Genomic DNA, 15,657 nt, shown 5'->3' with positions numbered 1-15,657 from the left:
AGGAGTCGACAGGCGGTGAGAAGATCTGCTACAAGTGCCAGCAGCCCGGTCACGTTCAGTCTCAGTGCCCCAACAACTAAGTTGTGGTGTACGGGGGATGGCCGCAGTTGCCTTCTACGACCCCGGTTCTTTAGCCGGTCGGTCAACCTTTCGGGATTGATCTAGCTCTTCGCAACGGAGGTAGAGAAAGGGTTCAAGGGGACTAGCTGGTACGGCGGTCTCGATGGAGGTTGAACGACAAGGCGGGTGCGCCATACACCACCTTTCTGGCGCCTGTCTGGTGCCTGTCTGGTGCTCGCGCGCCGGAATCCCACGGGTTGTGTTGCTGGTATCTCAGTGGCCTGGATACCCTCTCGGCTGACAGTGCCCTGGCTTGCTTCTTCTCGTATTTTCGGTTTTGGGGCCACGGTTTCTCCCCTAGTTTCTGTTTTGGTGTTTCTTTTTTTGCACTTTTGCACAACCTTCACAACACACACTTCATCAGAAGGCATCATGACCACGGATCAACCGGGCGATGGAAAAGTTCAACCATCTTGGCGTCGGGACGGCGAGGGCTACCTAAAACAGGGTTGCATTCAAGTCTCTCATCGGGTGGAGGAGCGGTGCATTTGCTTCGCTGCAACGTCTGGTTTTCTGGGAATCTCTTGTCACGGATTAACGACTAGATCATGGGACTGGAATGGTGGCTACATCTCAGGCTCCAAAGGAATTGACGACGGTCTGGGGTCACCGACGCGGACTGCAATAGTGTCTGGTGCGCAAAAAGAGTAATCGCGAAGAGTTGCCGGCACGACGTGATTGACGACCATGAAGCAGGGTACGCAATTGGTCATCAGCCGCTAACACATGAATGGTGATGCCCAACACACCGATCAGTTTTGCCCTATAAGCTGCCCATGCCAAGATGATCATATATCTATATATACATACACAAAAACGCCTACCTGACCACCGGATACATATACTAAACTACCCCATCTCTCCTTACAATACCGCCTTGGGCATGAACTTCATAGCCTGCCTCACGCCAAGGTCGGCGAGCACCTCTTCGGCACCGCCCAGGATGGCGTCGAACTTGTACGTCCGGTTGAAGTTCTCGATGACGCGGCCCATGCCGGTCTGGGTGAGGCCGCGGCCACCCCAGATCTGGACGGCCTCGTCGGCGATCTCGTGGGCGGCGCGGGTGGCGCTCATCTTGAGCAGGGCGATGGGCCCGCCGAGGTGCTTGGCCTGCTCGGCGTAGGACATGTTGCACATCTGGTAGGTGATGGTCTCGAGCCAGGACTGGTGGGACTCGCAGAGGGCGATCATCTTTGCGAGCTTCTGGCGGATGACGGGCTGGTCGATCAGGCGCTTCTTGAAGACGATGCGCTGGTGGGCCCACTTGAGGGACTCCTCGACCACGAGGCGCATGTAGCGGATGGTGGCGCACGCCATGGTCCAGCGCTCGTGGTTGAAGTTGGAGAGGATCACGTAGATGCCCTTGTTCTCCTCGCCGAGCAGGTTCTCGACGGGGACCTTGACGTTGTCGAAGGTGATGTAGGTGGTGCCGGCGACGGGCGAGTACGACGTCTTGATGGGCTTCGTCTCGACGCCCTCGCCGCGCTCGATGAGGAGGACGGAGAGGCCCTTGCCCGTGTTGACGCCCGTCACGAAGTAGTCGGAGAAGACGCCGTTGGTGATCCACTTCTTGGTGCCGTTGACGATGTAGTGCTTGCCGTCGGGCGTCTTGGTGGCGGTCGTGCGGAGGCCGGCGACGTCGGAGCCGGCGAACGCCTCGGTGATGGCGAGGCAGATCTTCTTCTTGCCCGAGAGGACCTCGTCGGTGACCTTCTTCTTGAGCTCGGGGTTCTTGTTGCAGAAGTTGAGGATGCAGGTGAGGCCGATGACCATGCCGGCCATGTTGCCGTCCTGGAAGCCGCGGCAGGCGGCGCGGACCTGCTCCTGGGCGCAGATCATGTCGTGGAAGTAGTCGAACTCCTTGCCGTCGACGGCGCCGTCCAGCAGGTTGACGCCGTGCAGGTGCTTGCCGGGGCCCATGCGCATGTGCAGCACGCCCGCCTTGGACATGCGCTCGATCAGCTCCTGGCTTATGTACTCGCCCGAGCGCTCCTTCTCGAGGGCCTCGGGGGTGATGTACTCGTCGGTAAACTTGCGCATGGCGCGCTGCAGGCGCCGGTGGCTCTCCTTGAAGTAGGGCGACTTGAAGGCCGGGGTGAGCCAGAGCGGCTCGGCGTAGGGCACGGGCGAGAGGTCGCCGGGCGCTGGGGTGATGATGGACTGCTTCTCGCCCTCGATGGTGCCGATGGCCAGGTTGGAGTACTTCTGCAGCACCTCGTGCCGGTGCAGGTTGTAGAAGGCGACGGTCGCGTCGGTGCCGGCGACCTGCCTCAGCACTGCCTCGCCGCCGGGGTGGGCATCCAGAAAATCCGACACATCGTAGACGACCGTGTCGATGATAAACCAGGTGCTGTCCTCGGTGTTGTGCTTCGCGACCTCTGCGCGGGTGAAGGTTTTGGAGGGAACCTCGAGAGGCATTGCTGCGGTGGCTGTCACTTTGTCGCGCTCAGGCTGTCTTTCCAAGGGAGGGCGATTGGCGATGGTGAGGGGTAATTAGAGGAAGGATCACAGCAGGTCAAGGCAGGTTAGGTTAATAAAGGAAGAATGGGACGAGACAGGGCAATGGAGAGGAAAAATGGGACGGTGTGTCACCGAGCACACTGAGCTGACACCTCGACCGTTTTAACACTGGTGTGTCGTCGCCAGGACAAGGATCCTGAGAGCTCACTCCGGTTGATCGGTCTGTCGGACATTTGAGGCTTGCTTCGGCTCGTCTCTATGAGTGCCTCGGCTGTCAAGCAGTCTGGAACCGTTTGGGAACCTGGGGCTCCGCTGTGGGGAGCAATGCCAAGAGGAGTAATAGATGCCATGCGATTGGCCGCTAGCTTGGCCTCCCCTTTCGCACCCCGGTCTCAGGTATCGCAGAGCTCCTTGTTCCCCGCGACTGTGCATGTGATGATGTGCGGGGATCGGTGCATGGCACTGCCTTATGTATTCCGTACTTGTTGTACGTGAGTCGACAAGAGAGTTCAACAGTTTGGCAAAATGGTAGACCCAGACCCGTTCGTGATTCGGCCTGAAGGTCTTTGAAGGTCTCAGTTCGACAGAAAAAGGTGTTCTTCGATTATCAACGTCTTCAATTTCCTGTAATTCACGGTAACTCTAGGGGAAGGCCACCCTGCTCCGCAAGGCGAAGTCTCTTGTGAGCCGCTCGCATCATTGCTTACACAGAGATACTCCCCTGACATCGTGACCATGGACGACGAGAGCAGTCCGCAGCCCGTATATTTCCAACCCGGTCCTTTCGAAACGCTTCATAATTGTCATTGCCTGGCCATGTCTGGCGCCGACTCTGAAGAAAACGGTTGGTCTGCGTTCAACTGATCGGGACAACATTGGATATCCCATGTCCTGCATAATATAGTATACAACAAGTCGAACCGATCCTGGAATGTCTCGATGCAACAGATCGCACTGCGCAGTACGTGTAAGACGACGCGTGGTGCGGAAAAGTCGTTCTCGAGAAGTCTAGAGTTCGGAGCTCTCTGCGTCTTTCAACGAGACTGGGCGCCCCGCCTTCCCCCGCCCCGCGTCTTTGGATTGCTGAAGCATAGAGTTGTACTTGGTACCTCCTTCTCTGGATTATGGCAACTGCAGAGCAAGTAGCACTTATAACCGAGCCGCCAGCGCCCCGCGTATTAGGCGAGCCCATTCTGAGAATCTCGGTTGAGTCCATGAACTTTGCACTGCTCCTACCCTAGGTATCCAACGGTTGTGTGTGCAAAACCAGCCGACACTCAAATCCGCTCGGCCACTGCCGCTTGCGGGTACTCTTCAACGAACGAGGACGTTCCTATCGTCGAGCCTTCCTATAAACCCTTCAGTCCCGTTTGCAATTAGCGGTGTCGAGTTGTGGAGCTCAAGGCTTCCATTGGTTAGCTGTTTCCGATCTGTTGCTCTCTCTTCGAGTACAATTATTTTGCATATATTGTACGGACTATAGATTACGGATTACACTATGAAGTATGAAGACCCGGCAGTGCTCCCGACACTGCGTGCATTTACGGATCTGCGCACTTAGAGGTACTAACAACACTAAGGTACGTACGGATCCGTACTTCGTACATACCTTAATACAATACAATACCTACCAGATAGGTGAGGTGCCCACTTGCCTGCCTGCACCACAAAACTTACCGAAGGCACAACAAGCGCAGGGTATGCGTCCATTTCCATCGCTCCGGCCAGTTCTCCACTGCCAATCTCGAAGTGCACGGAGGATCCGTTACCGGTGAGTCCATCTTCGGCTTATCAATTCACTTTCAGCTAGCTATGCGTCGGGAACGGGAATGAGACAGGGAGGCCGGATCACAATGACTCCCAAGGTCAGATGGCATGCTCAGCAGCGCGCTCTCTATTGGCCCGCAGTTGGAGGGGTGTAACTATGGCACCAAGCGGTTTGCCTGCCTGCCCCTCAGCGGCTACGCTCTGTCGAGTTGTTTTTGCATGTCACTTTGGGTGTCACCAGAACCGCCAATTGTAGCTCCGTTATTTCATACTTGGTTTCTTTGCCTCCAGCTTTATCTGTTGCTTTGTTTCGTCGGTCGCTGCGGGCTTTTTTATCGGGCCCGCAAGCCACGGGCACTTCATTTCCGTTATCCGTCCTAGCCCGCACCTCCTCCATCGCGCCTGGCGAGTTGCTGAGACTGGGTGTGGCGAGGCAGTCCGTTCTTTCCCGGCCAAGTGGTCTGGTCAGCTCATTTCCTGCCTCTACGGCTTTGGATCCGCATATTCCGTTTCCTTTTGGCTGTATATATATTATTGCCGCGCCTGCCCTTCGCGCTTCCAGTGCTTCACAACTATCCCGCGCATAAACTGTCCAGTTCCTGCCCTCGACGCCCCTCTCTTGCCCCAGTCCTCGTGTTAAACCATTCCCTCGGACGACCTCTCCTCCCAGGCCACCAGAATGGATGCTTATTCAATGTCCATTGCCAGCGCGGCTCACAAGAAGACATCCAAGATATACCAGGACCTCAAGACATCCCGGCTTTTCAGCGTCTCGTCGAGAAAGCTGAGCATCATGGATCAAGTCTTCAAGGTATTCGAAAACCCATGATACCCAGCCCAATAGACCGCTCCCAAGCTCCGCCTCACCGGCGGTCTCTCTAACCTCGGAGACACGCGAACTGTTGTGATATTCTACGTATCTGGGATGCTGCGCAGTGCGGGAACGTAGTGCTCACCACCAAGACGCTGCAGCTCGAAGTCCTCGACCCTAATAGGAGACCGCACATCGGGATAATTGGTGCTGGTTTTGCGGGACTCAGATGCGCCGATGTGCTGCTCCGAAATGGCTTTCGCGTCACGATTCTTGAAGCCAGAGATCGCCTCGGCGGCAGGATAGCCCAGGAGAGGTTACCCAACGGCCATCTCATAGACGTGGGGGCGAACTGGATTCACGGCACGACTGAGAACCCGATCATGGATCTGGCCAGAGAGACCAAGACAGCCACCGGTGTCTGGGACAGCGGTTCCTACCTCTTTGACGAGGATGGACAGCTGCTTCCTTCCGAAGAGGGAGAGAAGTACTCGACCATGATGTGGAACATCATCGAGGACGCCTTCGCATATTCCAACAAGCACGGAGCGAGCATCGACCCCAGCAAATCACTTTTGGACTTCTTCCAGGAGGAAGTCGTGAAAAGGATACCGGACGGCGAGGAGGGCTACCAAAGGCGGAGGCGCCTCCTCCTCCAGATGGCCGAACTATGGGGTAGTTTTGTGGGCAGCCCTCTCAGTATGCAGAGCCTCAAGTTCTTCTGGCTCGAGGAGTGTATCGAGGGTGGTAAGCAGCACGCGACAAACCCCCCCCCCCTCTTTCGATATCCAAACCTGCCGAGGCTTTCCCTAACTCTCAGCAGAAAATCTCTTTTGCGCGGGCACCTATCACAAGATTCTCGAGAAGGTAGCTCAGCCGGCCATGGACGGTGCAAACATCTACTACCGGACCCGCGTTTCCGAGATTTACGGCAAGTCCGCGACGCAGGCCGGGACGGCCAGTGTCAAGACCACAGACGGTCAAGTGTTCGAATTTGACGACGTCGTTGTCACTTGCCCGCTTGGCTGGCTGAAGCAGAACCTACATTCCTTTTGCCCTCCCCTGCCGGATCGTGTGTGCAAGGGCATCCAAAATATTGGCTACGGCAGCCTGGAAAAGGTCGCCTACCTCCTAACACACTGTCCGATCTCAGCATTGCAAGAGAGTTATTGACACTCTTCCAGGTCTACATCTCATTCCCTACAGCTTTCTGGCTCACCCCGTCTCCAGGCGGGGGCCGCATAGTCCAAGGCTTCTGCCAGTGGCTTGCGCCAAAGTACGCACAAGACACGAACCCCCAACGCTGGATCAGTGAGGTGGTCGAGCTTGGCTCCCTAGGTGCCGCAGCCCACCCAACGTTGCTCTTCTACATCTTTGGCGACCAGTCTCAGCACATCACCTCGAGACTGCGCGCCCTCCCTTCCCAGAAGAAAAAGGAAGCGTTTGTGTACGAATACTTTAGACCTTACTACTCCCGCCTCCCGTCTTACGACGAGTCCAGCGCGGATTGCCAACCCACGGCCTATTTCGCGACAGACTGGCTGGGCGACGACCTGGCCGGGAACGGGAGCTACTGCAACTTCCGGACGGGCCTGGTCGAAGGCGACAGGGACATCGTCGCGATGCGCCACGGCGTACCCGAGGAAGGGATATGGCTCGCGGGAGAGCACACGGCGCCGTTTGTGGCGCTGGGGACGGTGACGGGCGCGTATTGGAGCGGCGAGCATGTGGCAAGGAGGATCGTGCAGGGGTGCTTTAAAGGGAGGGAGAAGCAGAAGGCGGAGGGAGAAGGAGAAGGGAAAGGAGAGGACGCTTGAGGGTGTGAGTAAGTAAGGATGCCTCGGGGGATAGAGGCGGGATGTTTAAGTCAGGGTTAGGGGTTCATATTTGACCTTGGTGGGGGCTGGCACAAACCGGAAGTTATGCGGTCTTGTCATCATCGTGACTCGCTTAGGCAGCTCTTCGCTCTTGACTTGGGAAGGACTCACCCACATAGAACCTCTGTTGGCACCCCGGTTGCTGGGTCGTCAAGAGATGAAGCATTCTGTCCTCGCATCGTGGTGCCTTTACCTTGAAACTTGGCGATCCGGTCAAGACAAGGGTCATCTGATCGCGCCGTCTGTACGGAATAACTAGCATGTACGGATTGTGCTCTGTACACTACGGATTAGGCCGCGTTCCGTACCGCATTTCCCATTCCGGGCAAGCAGTGCAAAAGCCGCTAATCTTAGTTCACGGCCCGAGGACTCGACTCGATAAAAACAGCACAGCAGCAGCAGCAGCAGCAACAACAACAACAACAACAACAACAACAGCCGCGGCGTATTGGAGTCCTCCGTCAATGTCCACTTGATGGACTCCCGTGTATGTCCAGGTCAAGAGTCCCTGGAAGATACTCCGTACAATTGGTCGCACCGTCGAGTCGATTGGCGGATGATTATGTCCGGCACGGTCTTTGTATTTTTCAGAGTTTCACAAGCGCACACACACACACATGGGCAGTTTGGGCTGGAGGCAAGAGCCGTCCTGCCGCAGTCCTCCTTACAAGTAACTAACGAGTGATGTACATAGTATGTACCGAGGACAGCGTTGTGCTGCGTCCGGAGCGGGGCTCAATTACCCCTGTCAAGCTTGCCCCAGATGGGAGCATGGGAACGCCCCTCGCCCCTCCGTGCCACCTGTGCACCACATGCCTTAGTTACTTGATACGCCCACTAGTTAGCGATAAGGCCCATCCACTTTGCTGGTTGGATCCCTGCCCAACATCAAGCTCAAGTGAGCGGCGGTCGACGCAATCGTCACGGGTTGCCCTGGGCTGCGCCCTGCACCCTGCTAACCTAAGGTAACTACCGGTTTCTACCTCGCATCGCCCGGTTGTTGCTGCTGGTCGACTCGTGCTTTTCATTGCACGGCGCGACCACAACCTTTTCCGTTGGGTCCGTTCTCCTCACCGCCCTGTGTTCTGGTAACATAGGCTTTGTCTTCCTTCCCTCGTACCTAGGCGTGCCATCATTACTTCCTCGCCTGCACCATTCGCCATTGTCGCCATCCGAGAGCCACTTGGGGAACTGGGTACCGACTTCTGCGAGATGACGACGCCCGCCTCAACATGACTTTTGCAGCCGCTTTTCTCCGTCCTCCGTTCTCAACCTTTGGTGGACGAATCAACCAAACAACGCCGTGAACTCGTTCGCTGGGCATCTTGATTCGCACGGTCGCCCCCTCTCTCTTAGCTTTTGCTCGGTTGCGGACGTCTGCGAATCCCACACCACCCCCACCGCTTGAACGTCTGCCCCGCGTCGATAGATATAGCTCCCGTCTCGCGATATCCCGATATAATTCCACAGCGACAGTTCCTCTGTCGCCGACGGCCCATCATGGCGTCCTTCTTCCAGTCCTTCCGCAGCTCCTCGATGGCGAAGCAACTGCTCCGCTTCGCCCTCTCTCGCCTGGACCTCCTCGATACGCAAGCCCTCGACCTCGAGAACCTCGACTTTGCTCTGGGTCGGAACACGGTCCTGGAGTTCCGAGATGTCGGGCTGGTGCTTCAGGTATGTTGTTGTCCCCGGACGGGGAGGCGGTCTTGGAAACCATCGTACGGCTGACACGGTCTCTCGCAGAAGCTCGAGCGGCTGTTGGGGCTGCCCCAAGCCTTCTCGCTCCGGAAGGCCAAAGTCCTCGTCCTTCGAGTCACGATCCCCATGGATTTCTACACCAGCCCCATCACGGCCGAAGTGGACGGCGTGGACATCCGCCTCAAGGTGGCATCCCAACAAGAGGATCCGGGCGACCAGCACAATGCGAAGCGCAGGAAAGGCAGGGACGCCGTCGCCGCCGCCGAAGTCGTGCCGACGGCTGCGGATCTCGCGCAGTCGTTCTTGGAGACCCAGCCAGTGGCGGAAAAGAAGGAGCTGGAAGAAGCGCTCGCCGCCGAAAGCCAGGATCTCGGGGCTTCGATGGTCGCGAGCGAGTCGGGGAGTGACGATGACTCGGCGGTCGGCACAGGTCAGCCCCTCTCGCTACCCGCCTTCTTGACCGACTTCCTCCAGGGCATTGTGGATAGGATCCAGGTCCGTGTACAGAGCGTTACGTTCCAGGTCGACGTCGAAGTGCCCGTAGATCACAGCTCCCCAACGCCGGAGCTCGTCGCTTTCCGGCTGTCGGTGGATAAGCTCGACGTCGAAGGCGTGACTTCGACTAGGCAATTGCCCAACGAGTCTCCCGCAATCCTCCACAACAAGGAGGGCAAGCGCCATATCCTGCTAGACAATATCCGAGCCGCTTTGATTACCGAAGCCAACGTATTCTCCTCGCTAGTTCCGTCCCCGTCGATGCCCTCCTCCGTTGCCTCACGCTCGCCCGTTGTCGCTCACCCGCCCGAGTTCCCTCCTCTCGGAGCCGCTCAGACTGTCGGGCCCGATTCAGTGACCGGTTCCATGGCAGGCTCCGATGACCTCTCGCAGAGCCGTTCCCCGTTGCACGATAGCGAGGCCGCCTTCAACATCCCATACGATTTGGGGGGAGCTAGCGGCGCTGGTCAGACCGCTGAACCAACGTCACCCCTATCCACGCCGAGAGCATCCATCTACCGGGGCTCACCTCCGCCCACTATTACCGAGCATGCTGCGCAATCAACAATTTTCGAATCATCGCGCCCACTGTGGTCGGATTTTGAGCGGGATGTGCGGTCGGAGCCGGATCTTCGACCGCCTCGGCGGTTCCCGCCCTCCGACCATCCTTCTCCTGCCGCTTCGGTTCATTCCGGTACCGCAAGGAGGAAGTCAAGCGGTTCGGCGGCGTCCGACGACGACCTGGCAGAGTCGCACATTTACAGCCACGAGGAAGCCGAGAGCATGTATATGAGCGCCTTCTCCCAAGCCGAGTCCCAGAGACTGCGCTCCGGTATGCCAGGGGGCTGGGACGCTTCAGAAGACTCGGACGAACCCGACGCCGCGCCTGTGCCTGTGCCTGTGCCCTCCGCAGCAACACCCGAACGGACGAATGAAGACGAGCAAGAGCCCGAACGATCCCCTACACCACAAGAACCGTCTCCTCAACACGAGGAGAGGGAAGACCCCAATCTGCACAGCGGGGTCCCTGAGCCACAGGAGCCCGAACCAGCCCAGGACGATATCCCGACGCCCCGAGGGCCGACTCGCTTGGTTAAGGAGATTCTATCCCTCAGCTCGATCTCAGTCTACCTCCCCTCCCGCCAGAAGGACACCGACGTCAGTGCTCCCGACCTCGCCAAGTCGATATCTCCAAATATCCCAGGGGCATTCTCGATTCATTCCTCGACCGCTGCGAGTCCGAAACTCACGCCGGTCAACGAGCCTCCCCCTCGGGAGGCTCCCCTCGATTCGTCCGTCGAGATCATCCTGAGGCCCGTAGAGATACGGTTCGATGCTTCGATCGGGGTTCTCCTGGCCATGGTTGTCTCCCGACTTCTCGAGGCGTCACAGAGAAGCGAGTCACAGGATGCTGGCGCCTCTGCCGGCGCGGAACCGACCCCGAGAGATACCCCCGACGTCAGATTGACGGTCGAGCGGCTGTCCGTTCTGTTCCTGGAAAAGCTCGCAGGCGTTGCCGACGTACCTCAGAGGTTTTTCGAAGGGCGGACAGCAGACTTGAGCTCCGATGTATTGCTCCAAGCTCAGCTTGTGAATCTTGCCGGTTCGCTGTCCAGGGCCGGTCTGGATACGGAGTTGAACTTGAGCCTCGAGAAGCTCGTATTCGGTTATGCGGACGCCGACGTCATCTCGTTTGATCGGTCAGTCCTGATGTTTGAGTCCATGGCGAACACGTTCCCTTCCGCCGGGCATGATATCTCAGTCAAGGCCACTCTGGGGTCTCAGGTCTCGCGTATCGAGATCAACACACTGCCCCTCCACGTCAAGCTGGACCTTCAGAGACTCGACGAGACCTTCAGCTGGTTTGGCGGGCTCAGCAGTTTCTTGAATATGGGAACCTCCGTCACATCGAGCACATCAAGAACCGGCAAAGGTGCGACCCAGAAACCCAGGGGTGTCCGGTTCGACGAGCCGGGCAACCCCAGTGGCCGGGCCGCTACCAAGGAGAATAAGGTTGACTTGCGTATCAATGGCCTCCGCGTCGACGTTCTTGGGAAAGAGTGCAGTGCGCTGCTGAATTCCAGCGCCCTGAAGATGGTCAGTAGAGAAGGGGCCGTCGGCGTTCACCTCAGCCGGATACGACTGTCGGGACCATACCTCAAGAACGCCAGAGCCGAAGCGCCTGTCGTGACCGAGATCTTGGACACCAGGGCCGAGTTTGTGACGCTGCCTCGAAGCAGAGATCTCGAGAGGTTACTCGAGCTCATCACCCCTTCCAAGATCAAGTTTGACGAAGATGAGGACGAGATCATGGTCGACACGCTCCTGAGGCAACGAAGGAAAGGTCCGGTGCTTTCCTTGACCGTGGGTAGCGTCAGGCTCGATGCGGAGAGGCTGCAGCAGCTCGCCTGCCTCCCGGGTCTCGTTGACGACCTCGCTAAGCTCGGAACCGTTGCGAAGTACCTTCCCGAAGATGACCGGCCGGGACTTTTGACACTGTGCCACGTCAAGAAGACCGAGTGTCGTGTTGATGTTGGCGGCCGGTTCGGTGTCGTTCAGGCATCGCTCTCGGATCTCGAGATCGCGCACATCTCGACCCCTCAGCTTGTTGCCGTCGCCTTGGGCCAAATTACGGTCACGAGAAACAAGATCGAAGAGCTCGTGACGACTTCTCGAGCGCCGGCGACCGGCAGCTCTCCAACGCCACCGGTCTTCATGATGAGGCTGGTCGACGATATGGAGCCGGTCCTCAAGATCAAGTTGCTGGGCTTGGTCCTAGAGTATCGGGTGCCCACAATCATGGACATTTTGGATCTCTCCGAGGATGCTACGCCAGAGGATTTCGAGGTCGGCCTGGCCGCGTCCGTGGCGAACCTGGGCGAGCAAGCCCACACCGCCATCAAGAGAGCACCCTCTGGTTCGGTCTCGTCATTGGGCCAGGCCAAGCCCTCGAGGCCGCTGAGAGTGGATATCGCTTTCCGCGACTGTCTTGTCGGCCTCAACCCGCTCGCGCTGCCTTCTAAGCTGACGGTCGTGCTCACTGATGCTCACCTGGAGCTGACGCCGGGCAAGCATGACACGGTCACTGCGGTAACGAGCATGAAGCGGGCCGCTGTCCTGCTGATCGACGATACCTCCATTCTCGACGCGCCTGGGGCCCCTTTTGCCTCCGCACGACGTCCGCAAGCGGCTCCTTCTCCGCAGGTGACGGAGCTGTGCGCACGAGGATACGTCAATATCTGCCAAATCTCCTCGGCGAAAGCGACCGTGACGGCTTCCAAGGAGGAGGAGGGCGGCACGCAGCTGGAGGTCGAGGTCCGTGATGATCTGCTGGTCCTCGAAACCTGCGCAGATTCGACCCAGACGCTCATTGCATTGGCCAACGCGCTAACGCCGCCCACGCCCCCGAGTAAAGAGATCAAATACCGCACATCTGTGGTCCCCGTCCAGGACCTGTTGGCCTCGATCAGGGCCGAGGCATTTGGGCGAGCCGAAGGCGAATACGACTTCGACAAAGACTTTGACCTAGCCCAGGAGCTTGGCGGCGGAGCCGATGGCGACTCTGACTTCGACGGCGGACCAAGCGAAAGCCCGCTTAACCTCGACTCGCAGTACTACGACGAGGGGGCGGCCGTCCAAGAAGAGCTGTTCGATGCCACATCTCGGTCGATGATGCTTGAAGAAGGCGGTACAAAGACCGAGGACACCACAGATGGAGTCTTACTAAGTACAACCAGCCTCGACAACGCGAACAACAGCAGTACTACTCTCGAATACAGCACCGGGGATCTCTCCATCCAGGACGACTACTTTGCGGGAGGCCCGGTCGTCCGCGGCACCGCGCATCGCTGGGATTCCAAGGCGAACCGGTACGACCAGCATACCGATCTTAAGCTCCAGCGTAGTCCGCTGAAGGTCTGCGTTCGCGATGTGCACATCATCTGGCACCTGTTCGATGGCTACGATTGGACGCGCACACGCGAGGTCATTGCCAAGGCCGTTCAAGAGGTGGAGGCCAGGGCACACGAGCGACGGGCCCGGGCGGACCGGAGGGGCGCCTACGACCAGGAGCTCGACGAGGACGAGACGGTCATCGGCGACTGCCTCTTCAACTCCATCTACATTGGCATCCCGGCGAACCGTGACCCCAGAGAGCTGACCCAGGCCATCAACCACGGCTTGCAAGATTTCGGCGATACCGACTCGGTTGCGACCTCGGCCGTGACGACCACGACGCTCCGCGCCGCCGGGCAGCACCGCAGGTCAAAGAGCCTGAAACTGAACCGAAGCAAGCGCCACAAGATCACGTTTGAGCTCAAGGGCGTGAACGTGGACTTTGTCATGTTCCCCCCGGGCTCCGGGGAGACGCTCAGCTCGCTCGACGTTCGGCTCCGGGACGTTGATGTTTTTGACCACGTCCCCGAATCGACGTGGAAGAAGTTTGCCATGTACGACATCGATGCCGGCGAGCGAGAGATGGGGGCGAGCATGGTTCACGCCGAGGTCATCACCACAAGGCCGGTCGACACTCCGGCGACGGAGCTGGTCATTAGCGTCAACATCCTGCCTCTGAGGTTGCACGTCGACCAGGACGCCCTCGATTTCATCACCAGGTTCTTTACCTTCCGGGACGAGTCGGCGCCGGTGCACGCGTCCCCGGGCGACGTTCCGTTCATCCAGCGGATCGTGGTCAACAACATCCCGGTCAAGCTCGACTTCAAGCCAAAGCGGGTCGACTACGCCGGGCTGCGCTCGGGCAAGACGACCGAGTTTATGAACTTCATGATCCTGGAAGACGCCCGCCTGGTTCTGCGCCGCGTAATCCTCTACGGCGTCTCCGGGTTCGACCGGCTCGGCGAGCAGCTCAACGACATCTGGACAGCTGACGTCAAGCGTCACCAGCTACCCGGCGTTCTTGCCGGCCTCGCGCCCGTGCGCTCCCTCGTCAATGCGGGCTCCGGCTTCCGGGACCTCATCGAGATCCCCATCCGCGAGTACCGCAAGGACGGCCGGATCGTGCGCAGCCTCAAGAAAGGCGCCACCGCCTTCGCCAAAACGACCGGCACCGAGGTTGTCAAACTCGGCGCCAAGCTCGCCATCGGCACTCAGTACGCCCTGCAGGGCGCCGAGGGGCTGCTCGCGCCGAGCCAGGCCGGCGAGGGCGGCGGCTCTGCTGCCGCGGTCGCCGCCGCCCTCGGGGACGACTGGGACGAGGACGAGTACGAGGAGGAGGTCAACCGGAAGATCAGCCTGTACGCGGACCAGCCGCTCGGCATCGTCCAGGGCGTGCGCGGCGCGTATGCCAGCCTGGCGCGGGACCTGTCGGTCGCGCGGGACGCCATCATCGCCGTGCCCACCGAGGTCATGGACAGCCAGAGCGCGCAGGGAGCTGCGAAAGCGGTGCTCAAGAAGGCGCCGACCATCATCCTACGGCCAGCCATCGGTGCCACCAAGGCCATTGGACAGACCCTCCTGGGGGCGACCAATTCGTTGGATCCAATGAATCGGAGGAGAGTTGAAGCTGTAAGTTTTTTTTTCTTCTTTCGTTCTTTTCTCTTTCTCCCCTCCTGTCTGCGTCTTGGTATGGCTGTGGTTATATAACTGACTTACATGGTACAGAAATACAAGAAACATTGATTTTTGTCTTGAATGCACGGCGCCTCCACGCTCATGAATGGAGGTGAACCGGCAGGGCGGGGAATATATATATATATGTCTGGCATCTGTTCCGTGAGGCGTCGTCTTCCGGTTTTTGTCATTCGGACGACTCTCCGCTCTCGGGCAGGAATGGCTCCTGATTCCGTTGGCCCTGTCTTCTCTCTTCTCCCCCCCTAAACAATCATATACCGTCCGGATCGCATCTTGTGTTACTTTCTCTTTTCTCCTCTCTCCCGCCGGGTAACGGATGATGTCTCCTTTTCTTCACTTTTTACGTCTTTGTTTTGCATTTTCTTTCCTTTGTCGCATTTGCATAGGCGCTGGAGGAATGGGAAATGTCTGGCATAGTACATTCATGAACTTGCATCGCAGATACTCCTAAATAGGAGGAGGCATGGGTTGGCGATATCGAGAATGGGGAGGGAAGGGTTGGGAGATTGACTGAATGAAAGAATAGAGTTACTCCGTATACGTTGAGATGTTTCTGCCGGGGGTGTGTAGTGTGGTTTGTCCCTTGTCATTCAACTTTACCGGCCCCGGGTTCTTGATAGACAGACCATGGGTGTCAATGTTCTTCTTGTTGTTTGGGGTACCGTCGGAACCCGAATCTGTGCCGAGTGTCATTGCTTTTGGGAAAGAAGAGGGGGATAGTGAATAAAGGGACGAGGGTTAAATCACATCCGAGTGTCCTACACTCGAGACCCGCCGTGAAAATCTGCGCATGGCAGGTCAATATTTCCTGGCGACGACGGAGTAAAGGACAGATGCAGG

The 15,657-nt window shown here is 58.1% G+C and overlaps 3 protein-coding genes across 3 annotated transcripts; 2 read left to right on the top strand and 1 right to left on the bottom strand.

The window, feature by feature from the left end:
• Positions 1-793: 793 nt before the first annotated feature.
• On the bottom strand, positions 794-2,794 carry P884DRAFT_259034 (acyl-CoA dehydrogenase/oxidase). Its single transcript, XM_069441306.1, has one exon. It carries the CDS (start codon positions 2,536-2,538, stop codon positions 985-987), a length of 1,554 nt encoding a protein of 517 aa, XP_069298299.1. The 5' UTR covers positions 2,539-2,794; the 3' UTR covers positions 794-984.
• A 1,739-nt stretch (positions 2,795-4,533) lies between these two features.
• P884DRAFT_259033 (uncharacterized protein) lies at positions 4,534-7,371 on the top strand. The gene is made up of 4 exons (XM_069441305.1): positions 4,534-5,158; positions 5,320-5,905; positions 5,982-6,277; positions 6,343-7,371. Exons 1-4 carry the CDS (start codon positions 5,027-5,029, stop codon positions 6,973-6,975), a joined length of 1,647 nt encoding a protein of 548 aa, XP_069298298.1. The 5' UTR covers positions 4,534-5,026; the 3' UTR covers positions 6,976-7,371.
• Positions 7,372-8,535: 1,164 nt separating this feature from the next.
• P884DRAFT_299367 (uncharacterized protein) lies at positions 8,536-14,865 on the top strand (the record flags this gene model as incomplete). Its single annotated transcript, XM_069444684.1, has 3 exons — positions 8,536-8,709; positions 8,779-14,751; positions 14,848-14,865. The coding sequence occupies 3 exons, from the start codon at positions 8,536-8,538 to the stop codon at positions 14,863-14,865; spliced, it is 6,165 nt and encodes a 2,054-aa protein (XP_069298297.1).
• Between the last annotated feature and the right edge of the window lie 792 nt (positions 14,866-15,657).

Source organism: Thermothelomyces heterothallicus (assembly GCF_042370625.1).
Source record: "Thermothelomyces heterothallicus CBS 202.75 unplaced genomic scaffold P884_scaffold_9, whole genome shotgun sequence".
Classification (NCBI taxonomy): Eukaryota; Fungi; Ascomycota; class Sordariomycetes; order Sordariales; family Chaetomiaceae; genus Thermothelomyces; species Thermothelomyces heterothallicus.
The sequence above is the reverse complement of the archived record's forward strand: the minus strand, read 5'-3'. Positions and strand labels throughout refer to the sequence as shown.